This window comes from Penicillium samsonianum, assembly GCF_028829775.1.
Source record: "Penicillium samsonianum strain IBT 33392 chromosome Unknown utg000007l_segment0_segment0, whole genome shotgun sequence".
NCBI classification, from domain to species: Eukaryota; Fungi; Ascomycota; class Eurotiomycetes; order Eurotiales; family Aspergillaceae; genus Penicillium; species Penicillium samsonianum.
In genome coordinates, this window is record NW_026643265.1 from 2063821 (window position 1) to 2083004 (window position 19184).

The 19184-nt window shown below is 48.9% G+C and overlaps 10 protein-coding genes across 10 annotated transcripts; 5 read left to right on the forward strand and 5 right to left on the reverse strand.

Moving 5' to 3' along the window:
* Nucleotides 1-701: 701 nt before the first annotated feature.
* N7471_011629 (uncharacterized protein) lies at nt 702-1626 on the forward strand (the record flags this gene model as incomplete). Its single annotated transcript, XM_057284348.1, has 2 exons — nt 702-985; nt 1086-1626. The coding sequence occupies 2 exons, from the start codon at nt 702-704 to the stop codon at nt 1624-1626; spliced, it is 825 nt and encodes a 274-aa protein (XP_057130614.1).
* Nucleotides 1627-2316: 690 nt separating this feature from the next.
* Nucleotides 2317-4317, reverse strand: N7471_011630 (non-ribosomal peptide synthetase; the record flags this gene model as incomplete). The annotated part of the gene is made up of 1 exon (XM_057284349.1): nt 2317-4317. One exon carries the CDS (start codon nt 4315-4317, stop codon nt 2317-2319), a length of 2001 nt encoding a protein of 666 aa, XP_057130615.1.
* Nucleotides 4318-4396: 79 nt separating this feature from the next.
* Nucleotides 4397-4786, reverse strand: N7471_011631 (AMP-dependent synthetase/ligase; the record flags this gene model as incomplete). The annotated part of the gene is made up of 1 exon (XM_057284350.1): nt 4397-4786. The coding sequence occupies one exon, from the start codon at nt 4784-4786 to the stop codon at nt 4397-4399; it is 390 nt and encodes a 129-aa protein (XP_057130616.1).
* A 629-nt stretch (nt 4787-5415) lies between these two features.
* N7471_011632 (putative short-chain dehydrogenase/reductase family protein) lies at nt 5416-6372 on the reverse strand (the record flags this gene model as incomplete). Its single annotated transcript, XM_057284351.1, has 1 exon — nt 5416-6372. The coding sequence occupies one exon, from the start codon at nt 6370-6372 to the stop codon at nt 5416-5418; it is 957 nt and encodes a 318-aa protein (XP_057130617.1).
* Nucleotides 6373-8182: 1810 nt separating this feature from the next.
* N7471_011633 (cytochrome P450) lies at nt 8183-10158 on the forward strand (the record flags this gene model as incomplete). The annotated part of the gene is made up of 7 exons (XM_057284352.1): nt 8183-8567; nt 8590-8808; nt 8862-9205; nt 9255-9376; nt 9422-9705; nt 9759-9860; nt 9968-10158. 7 exons carry the CDS (start codon nt 8183-8185, stop codon nt 10156-10158), a joined length of 1647 nt encoding a protein of 548 aa, XP_057130618.1.
* A 132-nt stretch (nt 10159-10290) lies between these two features.
* Nucleotides 10291-11272, reverse strand: N7471_011634 (class I SAM-dependent methyltransferase; the record flags this gene model as incomplete). The annotated part of the gene is made up of 3 exons (XM_057284353.1): nt 10291-11053; nt 11126-11155; nt 11211-11272. 3 exons carry the CDS (start codon nt 11270-11272, stop codon nt 10291-10293), a joined length of 855 nt encoding a protein of 284 aa, XP_057130619.1.
* Nucleotides 11273-11775: 503 nt separating this feature from the next.
* On the forward strand, nt 11776-13083 carry N7471_011635 (uncharacterized protein; the record flags this gene model as incomplete). The annotated part of the gene is made up of 5 exons (XM_057284354.1): nt 11776-11928; nt 11979-12015; nt 12072-12151; nt 12201-12577; nt 12633-13083. 5 exons carry the CDS (start codon nt 11776-11778, stop codon nt 13081-13083), a joined length of 1098 nt encoding a protein of 365 aa, XP_057130620.1.
* Nucleotides 13084-13514: 431 nt separating this feature from the next.
* N7471_011636 (alpha/beta hydrolase) lies at nt 13515-14408 on the forward strand (the record flags this gene model as incomplete). The annotated part of the gene is made up of 2 exons (XM_057284355.1): nt 13515-14000; nt 14055-14408. 2 exons carry the CDS (start codon nt 13515-13517, stop codon nt 14406-14408), a joined length of 840 nt encoding a protein of 279 aa, XP_057130621.1.
* Nucleotides 14409-14632: 224 nt separating this feature from the next.
* Nucleotides 14633-15664, forward strand: N7471_011637 (aldo/keto reductase family protein; the record flags this gene model as incomplete). Its single annotated transcript, XM_057284356.1, has 2 exons — nt 14633-14923; nt 14978-15664. 2 exons carry the CDS (start codon nt 14633-14635, stop codon nt 15662-15664), a joined length of 978 nt encoding a protein of 325 aa, XP_057130622.1.
* Nucleotides 15665-16015: 351 nt separating this feature from the next.
* Nucleotides 16016-17847, reverse strand: N7471_011638 (FAD-dependent oxidoreductase; the record flags this gene model as incomplete). The annotated part of the gene is made up of 3 exons (XM_057284357.1): nt 16016-16298; nt 16354-16630; nt 16683-17847. The coding sequence occupies 3 exons, from the start codon at nt 17845-17847 to the stop codon at nt 16016-16018; spliced, it is 1725 nt and encodes a 574-aa protein (XP_057130623.1).
* Between the last annotated feature and the right edge of the window lie 1337 nt (nt 17848-19184).

Sequence of the window (19184 nt, forward strand, 5' to 3'; positions counted from 1 at the left end):
TTTACTCGGTGAAAGCTTCTTTTCTATGTATTATTGAAGGCGGATAATTCTGCATGTATATAATTTACACCTTAGGGCATCTCGGTCCATTCTTCCATTGTGGCGTCGACAGTATCTTCCTCGTAACCTTATATTACCCTGGTTATACCTACATAGTAAATATGAAACAAAGCCAATGTCATTCCCCGTTCTCCTTTAGGTTCTTCATGTCCCAAGCGATTTTATTTTACCCGCTTAACGGCGGGGTCTCGCTTAAATTCTCGATGCCGAAATACAGGAATTCACCGATTGGACAACCACCTCCCCCAAATGCACGGCCTCGACTGTAAAATCCGGGGAAATCGGTTAATTGAACAATTTCAAGGGATCATGCGGTCTCCAGGGATATTTGCCGTTGGAGCTTCGGGGCCCCAGGTTCTCCGCAACTCCACAGCTCCTCAGCTGCGTGGTTTGATGTTGTATTAGATTTTCTTTTGGTTTAAATAAATCTAGCATGGCCCCGGTTTTGCGGGGAATTATTCTTTGCTTTTTTCCTTGTGCTGGTTGCAAGATCCCAGGGAGATACAAACTATTTCGAGCTTCAACTTATAGCTTCAACTCCTACTCCAACTCCAACTAGAGCTTTACTCCTTGCTCTGTGTCTTGTTCCCTATACTTGCGCCATCGGCATTTGAGCCTGTGCCAACTTCACCACATTCGCCATGACCGAAGCTCAGTTCCCATACGAGATTACCTCCTGGCCCATGGAGAGTCTCCTTGATTCGCATCTGGGACAACACGATGATCTCAGCCCGCACCCTTTCATTGCCAGTGACTTTCCTCTCACGATACAGCATGGACTGGATCCCTCCTTGGCTGCCGAGAAGTTCGGCTGGATGAATGAAAACCCGGTTAAATCGACCGCGTTTCAACCATATCCGCAAATGTGGTATGACGCCGGTCTAGTGAGAGAGGACTGTGGACGAATGAAAACCGATACTACAAGGTAAATTAATCTCCTCGCCTTTTGCTAAGAAACCCCCAAAATGGCGAGCCAGATCAAAAAAGAGCGCATCTAGAACTAGCTAACTAACATGTGCAACTAGTTTCTCACTCCACCAATCAACCCCCTTCCAAACCACCGAGAATCCCCCGATCCATCCCCACCCAGATTTCCAACTCGCAACACAAAGAGCCCTCTTCATGACTCCCTCCCCAAATGTCCTCGCTTTCCCCTTCCCCGGATCTCCAACTTCAGATCCCAACGCGTCCCCAGAACCAAGCCATGCTTCATCAAGCGGGTGGGAAGGGGAAGCCGATCACGACGATGCCCAATACATGCAATTCGACTTCGGGCCGTCGGATTTCGGGGCCTCGGCATTAGACACCCAATATCAGGCTCATGGTCAGACCCACAGTCTCAGCTCCCCGCCCCGTCGACACTCCCAAATAGACGAAGAGTGTCTCACACCACTCGAGATGCCAGATGGAAGTACCCGCATGACATCAAATTGGCTCCCTGTGGACCCTGAAGCTGGGTTTGCGATTGGTTCTTCAATGATGATGAACGAGGATGTAGCTGCATTTCAGGATATGAAGCATGCTTTCTTTCCATCGGTCCCCGCGGCCTGGTCGTATGATGGATGAGAGTGGGTGGGGATGCATTATTGTTTCGCTTTTGCGACAAATTGCTGAACTATTACCCGTCTCCCCTCTAGTGCCGGCTGCGCTATACCTGGACCCGTCATTGTGCGGTGCTGGTAACCCAAAGGCTTATTACGTCCGCCGCGACGGCCCACATTCCTCGCCTCTGGGAACTGTAGTTCGAATTCCTAGTCTCAGGCGGCGGATACAAGTGCGCACAGGACGTGGGCCGAATATAATTTCGAAACGCCATTATTATTTGAGATGAAGAGCATCACAGGCGAGGATGGAATCGCGCCAAGAGCGGAGACCACACGCCTGGGCCCAATTTCGGCGCCGTGGACAGGACAAGAAATGATGTCGTATGAACGGCATACAAAATCTTGATATTCAGGTGCAGGCAATTGTTACCTACACAAATGTTGTTCAGGGACAACTGGAATCCCAGCAACCTGCTTGTTGACAAAATATTGTTATAGAAATGAAAGAAAAAGATAATCTGATCGATATATTTTCTGTTAACTATAGCTAGCCGCAAAGGGGTCTTATCAATCTTTCAAGGTCACTGTGTCTGAGAATAAACGTCCAAACATTCATGCATAAGGTTGTTTTGATTTGCATGCGATATCCTCCCACATCAAGACCTGAAATGTATGAAATGGCCAAAGCCCATCCAAAAGTGAATGAGCATATTTATATCTGGCTCCAATCTAACCAGACAGTAATCCCCTCCAACTCATCCCGATGCTCCATGTAATAAGCCTGACCCAACATATGAAGCTTCCGCCGATCTGTCTTTTTAGACTTGGTGCGCGGGACTCTATCAATAAGGATATACAGCGCAGGAACATAGTACTTCGGCAAACTCTGGCGGACCGCCTCACTCAGCGACTGGGTGAGCGAATGCACAGCGTGCCTCTCGCTGATCGGACGGAACTCCATCTCTTCGACCGGACCGCTCTCCATGTTCATGGGGTTATTCGCCAAGTATAAGTATACGGCAAGAATGGGATCGGCCTGGCCATCGATAGCGCCGAGAACGTCCACGACAGCCGCATCCCCGGTCGACAGGTTGCGCCGGATAATGTACTCCACCTGGCCGGCTTCGACGCGCGCTCCGTCAAGCTTGAGCATGCTATCCTTCCGGCCCATTAGCTCGATCGTCCCGTCATGGTTGTACCGGCCTAGATCCCCGGAGCGATAGAGACGGTGATTTGGTCTCTCGGTGTGCAGCTGGGCCATCCAGACTGGTGGCGCGGCGAGGAAGTTCTCCGATTTTCCAGAGACGTGGTCTAGATATCCCTTGGAGAGATGGGGGCCCTCGATAAGTAGCTCGCCCACGGCTCCGACGGGCATCAGTTGGTCGGGGTTATCGGGATTGACGATCCAGATTGCACCGGTAGCAGGTCGACCGACGACTGACCCCCGACCCATCTGAAGATTGCGGTTATAAGCGCAGAGGGAGGCTATCTCGCCCATGCCGTATTGATTCACCACCTGCACGCGGTTCAGCCATTTCGCTAGTACCGCGTCTGAGACTGGCTCGCCGCCGATACACATCATCTCCAGTGTGGGGACGCGGTCTGGTTCCATGTCGATGGCAACGGATGGTGTGATGAACATTATGTTCCCCTCCAGATAGTTCATGTCGTTCATCAGGGATTCCATCGCCAGAGATTTAGTGGGAACACAGCAGCACCCGCCAGCCATGAGAGGAGCTAGGAAGTCGTTGTTACTGATGTCGAAGGTGTACGAATCGAATTGGAACATCCGGCTATGCGGTCCCATGTCCATGACTCGGATGTAATCTGTCAATGCTGAAGCATAACTACGGTGTTCTTGGATAATTCCCTTTGGTTTTCCCGTGCTACCGGATGTGAAAAGCACAACGCAAGGGTCGGTGGGCGTGACGGTCGAACAAGGGATTGAAGTCACCAATGGCAAATTGGAAACGGAAGCATCGCTGACTTCGAAGAGGGTTTCAACCCGATCGGCAAACCGTTCCTTGTACCCGGCGGAAGTGAGCATGATTTTCATCTGGGTGCGTTCGAGGACGGATGAAAGATATGGTGGTGGATCAGAGCCATCAACGCAGATATATGCACCACCAGCCATGAGGACAGCCAGTCTGGCCACAATAGCCCAAGTTGATTTGTAGAAGGCACAAGCCACATAGATCTTTGGTCCAACGCCTTGTCCCACTAGCCAATGGGCTAACCGAGAAGTCAATTCCTCGAGTTGGCGATATGTCAGATCCCCATCCCAAGAGCGAACAGCGGGAGCATCGGGGGTTGTCTTTGCGTGTTGTAAACAAAGATCATGTAGCAGTGCATCATTGGCAGGGCCGATGGTTCCAGTGAATTGGGTGATCAGGTCACGATCTTGCGGCGAGCATAACTCGAGGCTACCGATGGTCTGTGTGGACGATCCATCAATTGATGAGATAGCCTGGTTGAAGCTATTCAAGAGGCTTGTAGCCAATGGCAGGCCAATGCCAGTGTTTCCAACATCCAATCGGGCATATAACCTACCGTCGGAGGTATGGCGTATTGAAAGGCGGAGACCAGTGAATGTCGAGTCTACGTCCGTTGACTTTATCGCCGGTATGCCACAGCAGGCCTGGCATCCGCCCATACATGCATCCTGACTAGCCAGGATGCGTTCCGCCGGTTCCTTCTGGTAAACGATTGTCATGGCGACGCCAGAATTCTCAGAGAAATGGCCGGTATGCCCGTTCCCCGTAACTCCGACATGGGATAATGGGCCCAATGATTCAACGCTTTCGTGGGAAGAGGTCTCCGACGGTATCATGGGGATCTACGTGGATCTGGACGGTCGGCTTGAAGTAGCCATGAGCTGCCTCGCCTATGTAGCATTGACCCTTTGCATAGTCTTGACCAATGTATAGGGTTGTCGAGCAGGAAAATGCTCTGATCGTGGTAACCCAGGCCAATTGAAGGAGTCGCTGGATATGAATATCCGGATGTTCTTCTTGGGCGGGTGGAGGAGGGTTGAGGGCATCGGCAAGGTGCAGAAGTCGCCAAGAACGTGGTTTCAGGGTGAGGCCAACTCCATTTTTAGAAGTACCATTGACTGCTACCTTCAATGGGGCAGTACTCGGGTGAGAAACAACAATAGTGGGTTCTAACAGGACAGGAGCCATGATGAAGATGAAGATAAACTGTAACTAGTGTGGAGAAAGAAATTATCACAGTTGAGTATTAGGGATTTCCCTTTCCTAAATGTACGGCAGTTTGCACAGGGAACAGACATGCAGAAGCTGTCTCATTGTGAACATGCCTCTTGGCACCGGTCTCTTTGTTAAACCAAGTGGGCAATCAATAAGATCTCGTTATTCACGCCACGGGCATCTATTGAGCAAATCATAGCCATAGTTCGGCAAGTTTGGAGCTCGCAAGATGTACTCTGTACAGCACCACCACTTTGTGCTCACGGAGTGTTTGCTCTGGTGTGAGAGGTCATTGTATTGTGAAATGGGCTGCCTGAGCATCCGAGCTAACAGAGCGGGCAATTGGTGCCGGGGGTTTTGTGGCACTTCGCGAATAAGATCAAAGATCAGCGCTGATTTGCGTTGTTTTTCTTGCCCTCTGAATAGTCAGCTCTGAAGTAGCAGTAGTACAAAGAGTCAGCTGCAAATGGAGTCAATGTACTCCGTTATATATTAGGTGAGAAGGAATTGTTTTAACAGATGCAGACTTGTCTTATGAATTATGTTCATTTGATTCGTTAATACAAATTAAATTAAAGTATTTCCAAGTCCTAGCAACCAAATCAGACATTCTGCATAATCCCAGGACGAACGCCCTCAAGGATCGACGACAGCTCCGCCCATAGTTTCTCACGGGCTTGACGCCCCTCATCACTGCGGACAAAAGGAGAAAACGCAGTGTTCTCTACATGTCCATCTGTCATGTATGCACCGTGGCTTTCGAGTCCAGCGGCAGCGCCCGCCACCAGCGTTCGAGATCCAACCTCTGTGGATCGCGCCAATACCATTTTCATCAATGTTAACTTCCAGCCACCCTCTCGTGTTAGTTGTGAGTGGCAGAAGCCAGGGTTGACCATGTTAACGATCACCTCTGATCCAGGCACCCGCCCTGCTAATTCCTGCACAAGCAGCACCTGGAGCAGCTTCGATAATGGGTAACGCTCGTGCATTTTGGCATTTGTTTCGTCGCTAATGAACTTCATTGGCTCGTCTTCCTTCCATTCTGTGAAATCCACCCATGCGTGTACCTCGCTAACAATGAAGGTAAGTCGGGGCGTGCGGGATGGGTTCTTTTGACGTGTAGCTTTCAGGGTTGGCAGGAGGAGAAGACCGAGGAATAGAGTGTTGATGACATTGACAGTGACGCTTCGCTCATAGCCCTCGGCAGTGCTGAACTGTGTTGTGGCGATTGCTGCATTGAGGATGGCTGCGTCGAGCTTGGGGAGCTTTGAGATGCGCTCGGCAAAGGCAAGGACCGAGGCGTGGGAAGCCAGATCGATCTCCCACACTTCACAGACGCCTGGGCGGCCTGTAGACTTCTCAATGTCTTTTTTTGCTTCTTTGCCTGCAGCCACGTTTCGAACACCAAGGATCACTCGTGCTGCGCCTAGTCGCGTGATGTGACGTGCAGCTTCCAGCCCTAAGCCGACATTAGCGCCGGTGATGAGCACGGTCTGGTCGGCGAAATCCTGTGTTGGATATGTTGGAGTAACGAGAAATTGTGAGTAAAGGAAACCCATGATGAGTAAATATTCAAGCCGATGATATTTCAAAAGAGAAGAAAACAAATTGAAGTGAAATGAATGTTCTTAAGTACAGCAGAGATGGCAACGTCATCAAGAGTTGGCTACTCGGAGATTAGCGGCTTTAGGCTCAGTCCGCTCTAACACCATACGTGCACGGGTATCTTCACTGATCTCGGCATCCGGTGTTCTTATCACCGAATATAGTCGAAATCATTACACATGCAAGGCACAGTATGTCCTGAGTGAAGACTACAATTGATCATGAAAAGGGTGTATTTAGCTAGACGCCTTAGGTCCGTAAAACGGTATCTGGATGTAAGGCGATCACGAAATTAGAGGAGTAAGTGGCTTATATCCATTTCTCTTACCCAACATAACTTGAAAGTCTGCTCTGAATAGGTTCCCCTTGAGAGACTAGGGGTAGCATATATATAACCGCGATCCAACAATTCCAAAGTCGAAATGTCTGTTTATCCCCTTGAACAGAACGAACCACCAGAGTCCTCAAGGCCACCAGCGAAGCCAATGTCATGCTGATGGTAAACCAAGAAGATGAAACACTCCAGAACATCGGACACCATATTCCCCAACCCAGCATGGGTAGGGCAATAGTCCATCGCGCCGCATTATCACCCCACACCAGAGGCACCGTTCGCCGACCGCGTTTAGCATCTCCAGGCTGATCAGACATGTCCTGCAATTGGACAGTGGAGAAAATAATCCCGATAATGACAAGAAGCCACCCTCCCAACCACCCAAGCTGGTGAAGAGGGAGCAAAGAGCCGCCTAACGCCACTTCCATCGCCCCCGATGCGAAACAGGTATACCCTAGTCCGTTGATAATATTCCGAATGACCGGGTTCTTGTCCGCGCCACCCCAGTTATTGTACCACACCCCTAACCATATCAAAGTGATAGAATGTCGGACTCCCCCGGCGAATACAAGACTATATATCGGCGCAAATATATATAGGATGATCATGACTCGCGTGCCCCACTGATGAGAAATGCGGCCGCGAGGAAACGGGCGCCATGGCTTGTTCAAACCGTCCTCGGCAATGGCTCTTTGACCCCGTTGGTTATTGATGGCGAATGGAATTAAGTTGATCAGAAGCCAAGATAATGCCGCGAGAACTCTTCCAATCGACTTTGGAGCATCGCTGATGGTCTGCGGAGGAGACAGAGCTCCCGCAACATGTGGGTCGTATTTTGACGCGGCCCATGCGTTTGTGATTCCGAAAATCGTACTTGGTACCACAATAGTTTTGAAATCGCTGAAGACGAATAGCCAGAGGGTATATGAGTGGTACCACAGAGATTCGAATGCCCTTTGGACAATTAAGAAACATCGGCTCATGACTGAGGAGTATCAACGGTATATGATATATCTGGCGTGAGTCGGGTGTTTATATCAGACAAGGTTGCATTTAAGCCTTGGGACCGGAACTTTGGGAATACATGAACAATGAGCGATCAAACGAGAGGAAAATAAGAAGCAAAGGTCGTAGACTTTTGAATATCTCGGACAAGGCGTTGAACCAATGCTAAATAGTTGAGCAGTTGCGGCAGTGTATAGACGCATTAGGTTACCTGCCTAGGTAGATATCAAAAAAGGCTGAGTTTAGGTCATATCCTCCGATGGCCGAGAATGACGAGTGCTGTCCAACATTGTCGTTTGGTCTTTCTTTCACTGTGACCTTTATGAAGCAAAGAGCTCTGATCGGAGCCACTATAGTACACGTCCCACTTTGAGGCTGGAAATAGCCATTGTTACAGTTCCAAAACATTCGGTTTGATCATTATCATGCTAGCTCCAGGGGCAGTTGCAATTATTGCAGGGCTACTGGCCCACCATCTGGTCTTTATTCACGGAGAATGGCATCTTAAGGCCCCTAGGGTCGTTGTTCTTCATCTTCTTTCTGGGGGTCTATTTTATGCAAGCTGTTGGTTTGGTCGTAGAAGGACCCAGGCCGGCTTGGTTCAGACAATATACTTGACGACATGCTATCTCTTATCACTATTCACAAGCATTACGGTATACCGACTCATATTCCATCGATTGAGACACTTCCCGGGTCCAAAATTAGCTGCAGTAACCAAATTATGGCATGTTTGGAAATGCCGTGATTCTCGCGGGCATCTCGTCTTGCAGGCCTGGCACGAAAAATATGGGGAGTTTGTACGAACGGGTAAGATATGCCACACCCCAAGAGGGACTCTCCAATGACATTGGGAATGGATCTTCAGGTCCCGCCGAAATTACCATGTTCCACCCCGAGGCCTACGAAGCCATGGATGGTGCTGACAATCGCAACACACGCTCTGATTGGTACGACCTTCTATATCCTCGGATATCCTCAATCTTTACTCGCGACCGACAGCTGCATCATGAACGGCGGAAGATGTGGGAGCAAGCGCTGAGCCGAAAAGGTCTGGTGAACCCAATGGCCCATAATATGTTGAGTACTAACACGGTCGTTCAGCATTGGCCCAGTATCATCAGCGGGTGGTGGAAAAGGTACGAACACTGCAAAGTCTAGTTGCTTTGGAACAGTCACGCCCTGTTCTTATAAATGACCTGATGTATTTCTTCGCTTTTGACTCTATGGGTGATTTTGCCTTCAGCGAAGATTTCGGCATGATGAAAAACAAGAGGTGGCATTCGTCGATAGCCATGCTGCGCTCGGCACTCACGTTGCTGGGTCCATTCAGTCCTGCCATATGGATCCCGAGACTAGGGTTTGCATTTATTCCTTCGCTGTGGAAGGTCCGGCACTGGTTTCATATGCTCGAATTTTGTGATCAATGCATGGCTGGACGGATGAAGGTACTGGAAACTGTATGGGCAACCGAACATCTGACTAACATAGAGCTAGAAAACACTCCCAGATCGCGATATTGCATCTTGTTTCATTGATGACCATGTTAAGCACGGATCAGATCCCACGCGGGCGCGCTGGTTGAGCGGTGATACTGCAACACTAGTTGTAGCCGGAAGGTCGGTATGACTAGATATCATGAGGCAATAGACTGATAACCTTAGTGACACCACCGCTCCAAGCCTAACTCTCCTCTTCTATTTTCTCGCTCGCTATCCCATGGATGCTGAGAAGATATACGAGGAGATTCGAGGGGTTGACAGGGGGAATCCAGCTGCCTTGGCCACGTTGCCACATTTGACGGGGACTATAAACGAAGCAATGCGATTACTTCCAGCAGTACTAACCTTCAGCTCACGAGTAACTCCACCAGAAGGACTAATGATAGATGGCACGTTTATTCCGGGAAATACCAAAATATGTGCACCACGCTACACAACTGGTCGACGTGAGAACCCCCTTATCCTCTCTTAGGTCAGAAATACTAAAATTAATTTCAAGTTGAGACAGCATATGTCAACCCCCATGAGTTCATTCCCGAACGGTGGTACAGCCAGCCGGAGTTGATCAAGGATAAAAGGGCATTTGCTCCTTTTGGCGTCGGTAAGCTACAACCCTACCATTGACCCGTGTGGTCAGATATCCCATGTGGCTAGTTGGGTTGCACGGAAATAACAAGAGGCTCGTATTCTGACTCTCTGTTTCGAAAGGGCGTACGAGCTGCGTTGGCCGTCATTTAGCCCTTGCCCAAATCCGTCATGTAACCGCTGCCTTGGTGTTCCATTATCGGATCACATTTGCATCTGGTGAAAATAATGGCGAGGCTGTGGAACGGGATATGAAGGACCAATTGACCGCACAGCCTGGTGCCTGTCGGCTTGTGTTTCAAAGTCGGGTATAGGCAGGTGAAGCGAGATAGGGCTCAATGTGGAGGTAATATGAGTAAAAATAATTCTTCATCGATTTCGATTGCCTTGTTTAAAATTCCATGTGAGAAGTGTTGAGCTAGATACATCTTGTAGACAATGCCTGTTCATTCTTCCTCCTCGGGCCGAAATCCCCAGGAAACGTGGATGTCAAATGTAACATAACAACCAGATTGAATATCCGCATAAGCCCTCTGCTCCAGATCCTCAATTTGCTGCATGGGTAGCGCCCCCCGCGAGCCCCTAGCAGAATGAAGACGCGCCCACGCGAACATGGCCCTCATCCCATTTGCAGTCAATCGCGCGCGCGTATCATACACGCGATCCGCAGAAACAGCCTCAGTATGGACATTGTCAAGACCCGCAGCGCGCATCTCGGTCGCCAATCGGTTCCAGCCAGACTCGAATCGGGGTTTCATGGCAGTGAGAAACATAGCCCCTATGGTGCTAGCAGCATCGGTCGTAGAATCAGGTCTACCGGGGAGGTGGCGAACGTTAGTAAAGTCGCACTCTTCCCACTGCATAGCACCACCAGGCTTTAGAAGCTTAGCAAGATTGGGAACAACTCTCCCCCATTCGGACGCCGCGAGACCGGCGGCAATCAGTCGAACGTGCACGATATCATACTGTCCGTAGAGGCTGACGGGAACATCCTTGCGGGCGTCGAGAAGGTGCAGAGTCACGTTTCTGGGGAGGGTTCTTGCGGGTGGATAGAGCGAAGTTGATATGTCATAGCCGTGTAAGATTGCGTCTGACCAGTCATGGGCGAGGTCGCGCAGGAAAGCTGCAGTACCGGTGGCGATGTCAGCCACTCGCGCGTGGGGATGCATTTTGTCTCGAACGGACGGGTGCAGCAGGTAGCCGATGTTTCTGTGTCAGCAGGAGTCAGTATGGTTTACTTGTGGGCTGCTTCGCAACACAGGACTTGGCGGATTTACTTACTCGGTGAGAAGATCGAATTGCTCGTCGAGCCTACCCAGCCGATGTTAGTATTTGATGTTTTCATTGGCTGTTGGTGAGTTCTTACCTTTGCGCTTCGGTGGAATCTCGCTGCATATTCTCCGCGTATGTATCCCTGAAAAGAGGCATTTTGAGTAGAATACTTTGAATCAAACGGACGAAGGTCGCTGTCTCGGAATGTACCGATGGAGAGAGGATGCAGGGGGCTGCAGTGGGTTTGGTGGGAAGAGTGTGTCTCGATGTCAATGACCGAGCCACTGTAATCTCTGCCTAAGAACAAATTTGGAAGTTTGGCCCTCAATGCAGTTGCTAGGGTCTCACCTGGGTATTTCCCTAGCTGAAACTCTGCTGATCCGCGAATTAGAGGAAGTTGAGGTGAAGGTTTTCACGTTGTACGAAATGAAGTCTGCAGTGTTCATGGACGCTTTCCGTATCAGACACTATTTGCATATGCTGTTCTCTAAATTGAACAACCATAACACATTAGTTGAAGTGACTGGATTTCTTGAGTTTGCAAAATGCCATTGTTCCTCTCGACATAACACTTCCGCTATTAACCTACGTAATATATACCGTCGACCAACTTTGTGCTATACTGTCAGACCTCGTCATCGCTGACTCCTTTCTCAAACATGATCCACTTGAATCATCGCTCTCCGGTTTTGATTGTGTGGAGTTTAATATTTTTCTTCATTGCTGCAGTAGCTGTTGCACTTCGGGTGGCCTCTATACATATTCGACGTCGAGGCTTGAAAAGTCATGATTACCTTGTTTTCTTCTCACTGGTGTGTTTGACTTGGTTTCAAGCTCTTCACCCCGCTGATTATGATTCCAGGTGCTATTGACTGGCTATGTGGTGGACATGCTGATTGGTGAGCCGATCCGATTGACTCAATATGCGGCAAACGGAGCTAAGATTTCATATCAGGGGCCACTACAGCTGGCTATGGTGGACATACGGCGACCATGGCTGTACGAAACCCAGGAGAGTTGGCTAGCGCATTGAAGGTACTTGATCTCCTGCTTGCAGGTTTATGCGAGATGTTAACCTAGTTAGATTTTCTGGGCATCAGAATGGATGTGGGCAACCTCGACAGTCTGCTTTAGACTCTCCATACTCCTTTTATATATGGAGATCTTCCCAGGAAACCAGAAATTCTTCTGGTGTGCGACTGGGGTGGGATGTCTCGTCTTCCTATACTGGGTGTCTGCGGTATTAACCATCGCATTGCTTTGTCGCCCAGTTGCCTACAACTGGGACCGCACGATTCCAGGGAGCTGTGGGGATGTTTTGAAGATACAGTATGCATCTGCAGGGTTCAACATGGGCATTGATTTGGGAGTCGTGTTGTTGCCGCTCCCTATTGTTTGGCGGCTGCAAATGTCGAGTCGAAAAAAGACCGGCGTCACTGCATCTTTCGCGATAGGCATCCTGTAAGTCCCCCACGAGCCCAGTCCCGTTCCATTTTCAGTTGCTGACCGCTAGTAGCACGGCCGGTATCAATCTGGGCCGCATTATTCAGACCAAGTTGTGTCCGGCTGACGACCTAATTTACTGCCTCAGAGATTCCTCTATTTTTATCATGGCAGAAATGACAGCAGGAATCTTGGTGGCCTGTGTTCCAACGTTTGGGCCCCTATTGTTTCGCAAGCGAAACGTACATTCAGCGCAACCACGCGATTTGCCCACAATTGGGTCAATTCGAATCCGCCGTCGTCCTGCGAAATTCGATTCCCTCCTTTCCATACTCGATCGCAGTCACAATGAGGGGGAAGAGCGAGGCCATACAAAGGAAGTGGAGCCTGTCGGTGCGCCGACGGCACTTATTGGGGCTGGGGCAGAAAATGAAGCTCCAGAGACAGGCATTTTGGTGACGCGCGACCTGGATGTGCATAGTCTAAATGTGCTGCCTCGAGTATCAGAGAATTCTACTGTTTGAAGGCGGGGATTCTTGTCTCGGAGTGGGATGTTCAAGAACATCCTTGACCTGCACGTTCCCTTTTCCTTGCGGGAGATCTGCACGGCTCAACAGTCAGGAACTGGACTTTTTTGACAACTTCCAGACCTGACAACGCGCCAGGACGGGGATGCTTATGCTCCGTAATGCATGTCAGATTTGTACCACCTTGATTCCGAGCCGTTTGTACTGGTCATTTTATCACATTGAAATTAGTTCAACAAAAAGACATAATTGAAAGAGAAAACCAATTGCATTAGATCTATCCCTCAAACATAACGCTCAAAGCATAGATAGTCTCATGAAATTTTTTTTTTGCCATCAGGCATCAACACGATATATGGTTGTTAAACCACGTGCGGGGAACCTTTGACTTTCTTTTGCCCCCAACTCTTCCTCCTTCACAACTCACCATGGTTTCCGATTCCTTTGCAGTTGTGATCTGTCATGGCTCCTACCATACTCCCGCCCCATATCAAGCTCTTGTCGATGCCTTGACTGCTAAAGGCATCGAAGCCCATTGTCCCCAACGGCCCACTTGTGATCTAAGTCAGCTCAATGTCGGCAACCCCAACAACCCTGATTTCGACCGCAAGGCTCCCCCAGGAGGCTATCCTCTCCCTGCAGATGATGCAGCAGAGATTGGGATGCTGCTCGACAAGTTGATTGCACAGGGAAAGTCTGTACTACTCGCAGGACACTCTTCCGGTGGTTGGGTCGCCGCTGAGGCTGCACAATCTTCTCGCCAAGCTCCTGTCCGCGCAAGGGAAGGAAAGATCGGCGGTGTCATTGGGATATTCTTCATCGGAGCCTTCATTGTTCTGCAAGGACAATCAGTCCACTCATTCTTTCAGCCCCCGGACGGCAAAGTTGTCGTGCCTCCGTTTATGCAGTTCCATGTGGGTTGACTAGTGAACCAACTTATGTTTGTAGATACTGACCGTTAATATTAGAAACACGGAGTGAATGGCCTCGGGACCATGATATACCCAGAAAAATACCTCTTCAACGATGTTGACGAGGCGACTGCGAAGAAGTGGGCCTCCACGCTGACAGCAGCTCCTGTTATGAATAGTCCCCTTACCCACAATCCTTATGATGTGCTCCCGTGCGCCTATCTTGTACTAGAAAAGGACCTTACATTGCCCAAGGAGTATCAAGAAGGAATGGCAGCGAGTCAGAGCAAGCCATTCACAGTGTACCATGCGCCCTGTGGTCACTCGCCGCATATTAGTTGGACAGATGAGCTGGTTGCGAAGATGGAGGAATTCGGGAACCAGGTGCTAGCTAAACGCAGGACAGATTAAATGATATCCAGAAATAAATCTCCGTTGAAAATATATAAAGAGGAAAAATAAGTTACACTTGAACAATCCCACGGTTTGACAAATATGGGAAGGTGAAGAAGTTCGTGCAACGCGCCTTCCATTCGAGGCCAAACACTTTCCCTTTTCACTTTCTCATTTCTTCGTCTCTCTTTTCGACATTTTCAACATCTTCAACAATCTGCCCTCTGTTCTTCCATCCAGCCATGGATACCCCTCGCTATGTATTGGGTGCCCAAGGATTCGGTGTGGCTTGGACAGCTGACAATGTGGACCATCTGATGATGAGTCTCACGGAGGCTGGAATCCATCAATTTGACACGGCTGCCTTGTATCCCGCCACAAATCCTGGTGAATCGGAGGAACTACTCGGTAAAAAGAAGCCAGAGAATGCAGTCATTGACACGAAGGTTCTCTTCATGGGCGATGACTCGTTGTCCTTCAAAAACATGGGAGCCTCTATCAAGGCCAGTATGGAGCGACTGCAGGTGAAGAAGGTCAGTAAAGGCGCACACTTGCTATATGTATAACGCTAACACGATTATTACTAGATCCACACCCTGTATGCTCATGCCCCGGACCGCAAGACCCCCATTCCTCTACAAGCTGCACACTTCGACCATTACTATCGTGAGGGGTACTTTGAAAGGTTGGGTCTCTCCAACTACAGTCCGTCTGCAATTCGTGCCTGGATGGAAATCGCAGTCGAAGAAAACCTGGTTATGCCTTCCGTTTATCAAGGCCAGTACAACGTTTTCTGCCGAGGCTACGAGGATGAGCTGTTCCCCATACTGCGTGAGTTCGGCATTGACTTTGAGGCAACCTCGCCGTTGGCGGGCGGATTCCTCACCGGGAAGCTTTCTTATTCTCCATCCCCTGAACAGTTGGAGGGTACCCGCTTCGAGGTCGGAGAGGGTAACATGCTCGGTGCAGTTTATCGTATGTGGTACGATCAGCCCCTGTATCACCAAGCGATGCGAATCTTGGACACTATTGGTAAAAGGGTGGGGACCACGGGGGCCCAATGCGCCCTGCGCTGGCTGCTTTTTCACTCCAACCTCAAAGATCCTGACCGAATTGTCATCGGACCAAGCACTCTGAAGCAACTTCAAGACTATGTCGACGCCCGGAAGGCCGGACCACTTCCAAGTAACGCAGCAGGCGAGATCAGTGCACTTTGGCCCACCCTGAAGGAAGTTGCGGCGACGATCATTGAGAAGGGATGGTGGTCTCTATGATTGATATGATTAACTTTCGGAAGATCACGACCAAATTGCTGATGACAAGAAACTCCAATGGATGACAAGTTATCCATAAGCAGTCGTCAGGCTGGACTACAAGCCTACACTCATCCCGTTAAGCCTTAAGCTCACAGATACACACAAACTACATGCAATGTTGTCTTCTGGTTCATCATCACAGGAATAGTCGGCTGCTTATGCGGCCGTGTCAAGTCTTTTTTGGTAGTCTTTTTTGGTAGTCTTTTCTGGTAGTCTTTTCTGGTAGTCTTTTCTGGTAGTCTTTTCTGGTAGTCTTTTTAGATGTCTTTTCAGATGTCTGTTTTCATAGATATTGTCTCCCCCTTCTCTTCACGACTTACACAATCGTCCATTCTCAGCCACCGTCCAAGCCTCACTACCAACACCCTTAAAAGCGTAGAACCTATTGTGAGGATCATACTTTCTCTTAATCTCTAGTAAACTGTCATAGTTGTCCCCATAAAACGCCTGTTGCCAATCCCTTTGGTTTGGATCGGCTTCATTCAAATATGCACCACTTCCAGGTGTCAACTCTTCTAGCGGTGGCATAAGAACATCGGTAATGAGCTGGTGGCGAGCGACATTGCTATCCGCGTCAGTGTAGTCAAACAGCCTAGATTAAGATTAATAAAAGCTTGTATAACCATTGAAAGGAAGATAATGCATACGCTCCAATTACAACATCCATCAAAGCGTCTCGCCAGGCTGGATTGACGCTGTTGTCGGGATATGCAACTCGAGACGAGTTTACCATAACTGCAGAAATGAGGAATCCGGCGGTCTTTTCGATAATGTTACGGAAGATGGTGTTTAGACCGGCCAGGTTCTGCTCGACTACGGATCTTGGAATCAGACGACCACCGGCAAGTTGATCAGTTATGTTGTCCGGTGGGCTCATGGTCTGGTATGCGTCGTAGTATGTAGGGAAATCGTTCACATAATATGCTGTTCACACTCTGTCAGTGCTCGCTCCAACTTTGTGGCATCTTATACATACTGTGTTGTATGTTGTTTTGTTTGAGGAATGCAATCAAAGGACTAAAAAGAGAATTGGAAAGTGTCGCTGTGCCACCCGGAATGGTAGTAGGTGTCGTTGACAGAGTATTGTTCGTCAACCACCAAACACTTGCACCGCCAGCGTCCCCGATCGAGGGAAGAATCGATATGAATATGGAAACTGCTGTAAAGAATGTATCTCGCGATATACCCGTGTCGGAGAATGACAAGTTACCCGATGCCGTGGGCAGCTCTGGGTAAGCCTTGCTCGTCATCGACACAACAACACCGTAAGTCCCTCCACCGCCACCTGACAATGCCCAGTAGAGATCTGGATGTTCTGTTGGCGACACGGTCACCAGCTTCCCATTTGCGAGAACGACCTCCCATTCCAGGACCTGATCAGCGGCGAGCCCCACATGGGAGACCAGTTGGCCGTGCCCGCCGCCTTGGGAATACCCCCCTGCCAGCCCGACCGTTGGACAATTGCCGCCAACGATAACAAGTCCAGCTCTATAGGCGGCATCGCTGCCTTCAAAGGATTGAACCCCAGCTCCCATCTTCATGGCTTTACCGGAATAGTGTGACGACACATAGTCCACAATGGAAATATCTTTCATGTAATGCATCCAGATCGCCAGGCCTCCAGCTCCAGTGGACTTCCCAAGTAGGTCATGGCCAGTATTACGGATGACGAGGCGGATGTTGTGCCGAGCTGCAAAATGAATTGTTTTCTGGACTTGTGCGGCGTCTGTTGCGTTCACGGCGTACTGGACGTAGTTCCCGATCGTGCAAGGTGATGTTTTCGACGAGAAGGGATTGCAGCTTAAGTTCGTGAACCGTGACGCCATAATTGACGAGGAGCTTTCATAGTGTGTTTCCGGTAGGCCCCAATCGGACTGGAGTTGTGCGCATTGCGATTGATCGTACAGTGCGAACGAGTCGATATGACAGACGCTGGCGATCGGGACTGTCGCAATCAACTTCCCATCGACTGTTTTGTTAAATTGTGCCCATCGATAATCTTCAGGCCAGCAAGTGTCTTGTGGCATGCAATGGCAGTCAGGAAACCTGGTGTGATTTGCGATTGAAAACCCACAAACCACAGCTGCGACAGATAGAACAGGTAGACAGAGCCACCTCAAGGCAGGACAGGGGTTGGTCATTGTGATACTCGGACTTCGGTTTACTTGATGTTCCCGTTAGTAGCCAGATTATATACCTGTATCAAATGCATAGACCCGAGAACATGCCATGTTCTGCAAAGTGAAACTCAGGCTCGCACTCTAAAATAGCGCGGACTGCATATGAGAACCTGATATACGCCGAAATATCACATCACTCCGGCCCCTGCATATGTAGCTGTGACCGCAAGTCTGACTCAGAGCCTGGTGCGGTGAGGGCTTTAGTTGAAATTTCGAGGAAGAAAAGACTCGGCGGCTCATCTTAGGTGTGAGAGGCGGCTCCCGTCAGTTTTAGACTGCCTAAAATTGGTGTAACCAGGTACGGAGTGACACGTAACACCTTTAGATATTCGTAGAGCTGAATGCTCTTTATTATCAAAACTATCTCAAAAGGAATGAAACATTGCGGATCTTGCTTAGTATATACACCAGGGGGTTTATAGCGAGTGGAGCATTTTGCTCCATCTACCGGATTAGGCCGGTCATGGCTTTTAGCTTCTATAAGTTGTCTTTTATGATTTCCTTTGTCTAATATATGCCTCCAAAACCAGGCCATTCTATTGTTTCTTTTCATAGAAGCTGTCCACATGTGCTAAAGAACACTTTCACTCCTTTCCTCTGGTTGCCATTAGGTCATGTATTATCTATAGATCAAGAGGTGTGGCAGGTCCCCAGAAGGTAACCTCACAACTTAAACCATATTGTGGATTTTATATCTCATCTCTGTCAAACCCCGCATTAACTGAGCGACGATTTACTTTATCAACAAGCCTCAGTTCAACGTAAAGGCTATTTAATCCTCACCCAAATCCCTGAAAGCAGAAGTGGCCAGTAACGAAACATACCGTAGAGCCTGCGCAATCTAACAGTCAAAAGTTGAGACAATTTATGTCTACTTCCATCGATTCCGAGTTCTTTACGCTTTACCGAATCAACTCGAAATTGATCAAATCTGGGCATATTGGTGATACCCAACTATCTCGAAACATGAACTTGCACATTGTACATACATATGCATATGTGTAATGACGCCAATGGGGACATGTCCGCACGATAGGGCATGTGAGATATTCCTTTCTCGCTTCTTGTGTTCCATGTTTATGAATCGCTATTTTAATAGAGAAGTTCCTTCTAAAGACACATCTGGGCAGATTGGACAAGATATAATAAGCTCTTATCACAGCTATCTATACAAGTGTGTCTCTAAACTAGTAGGTATATGATAATTATGGCTCCAATACCTCTGAAGCATCGACTTATAAAACGAGAAGCAAGAGTGTCAACTATATGCTCTGTCCTGAACCAGGTCAGTATTCAGA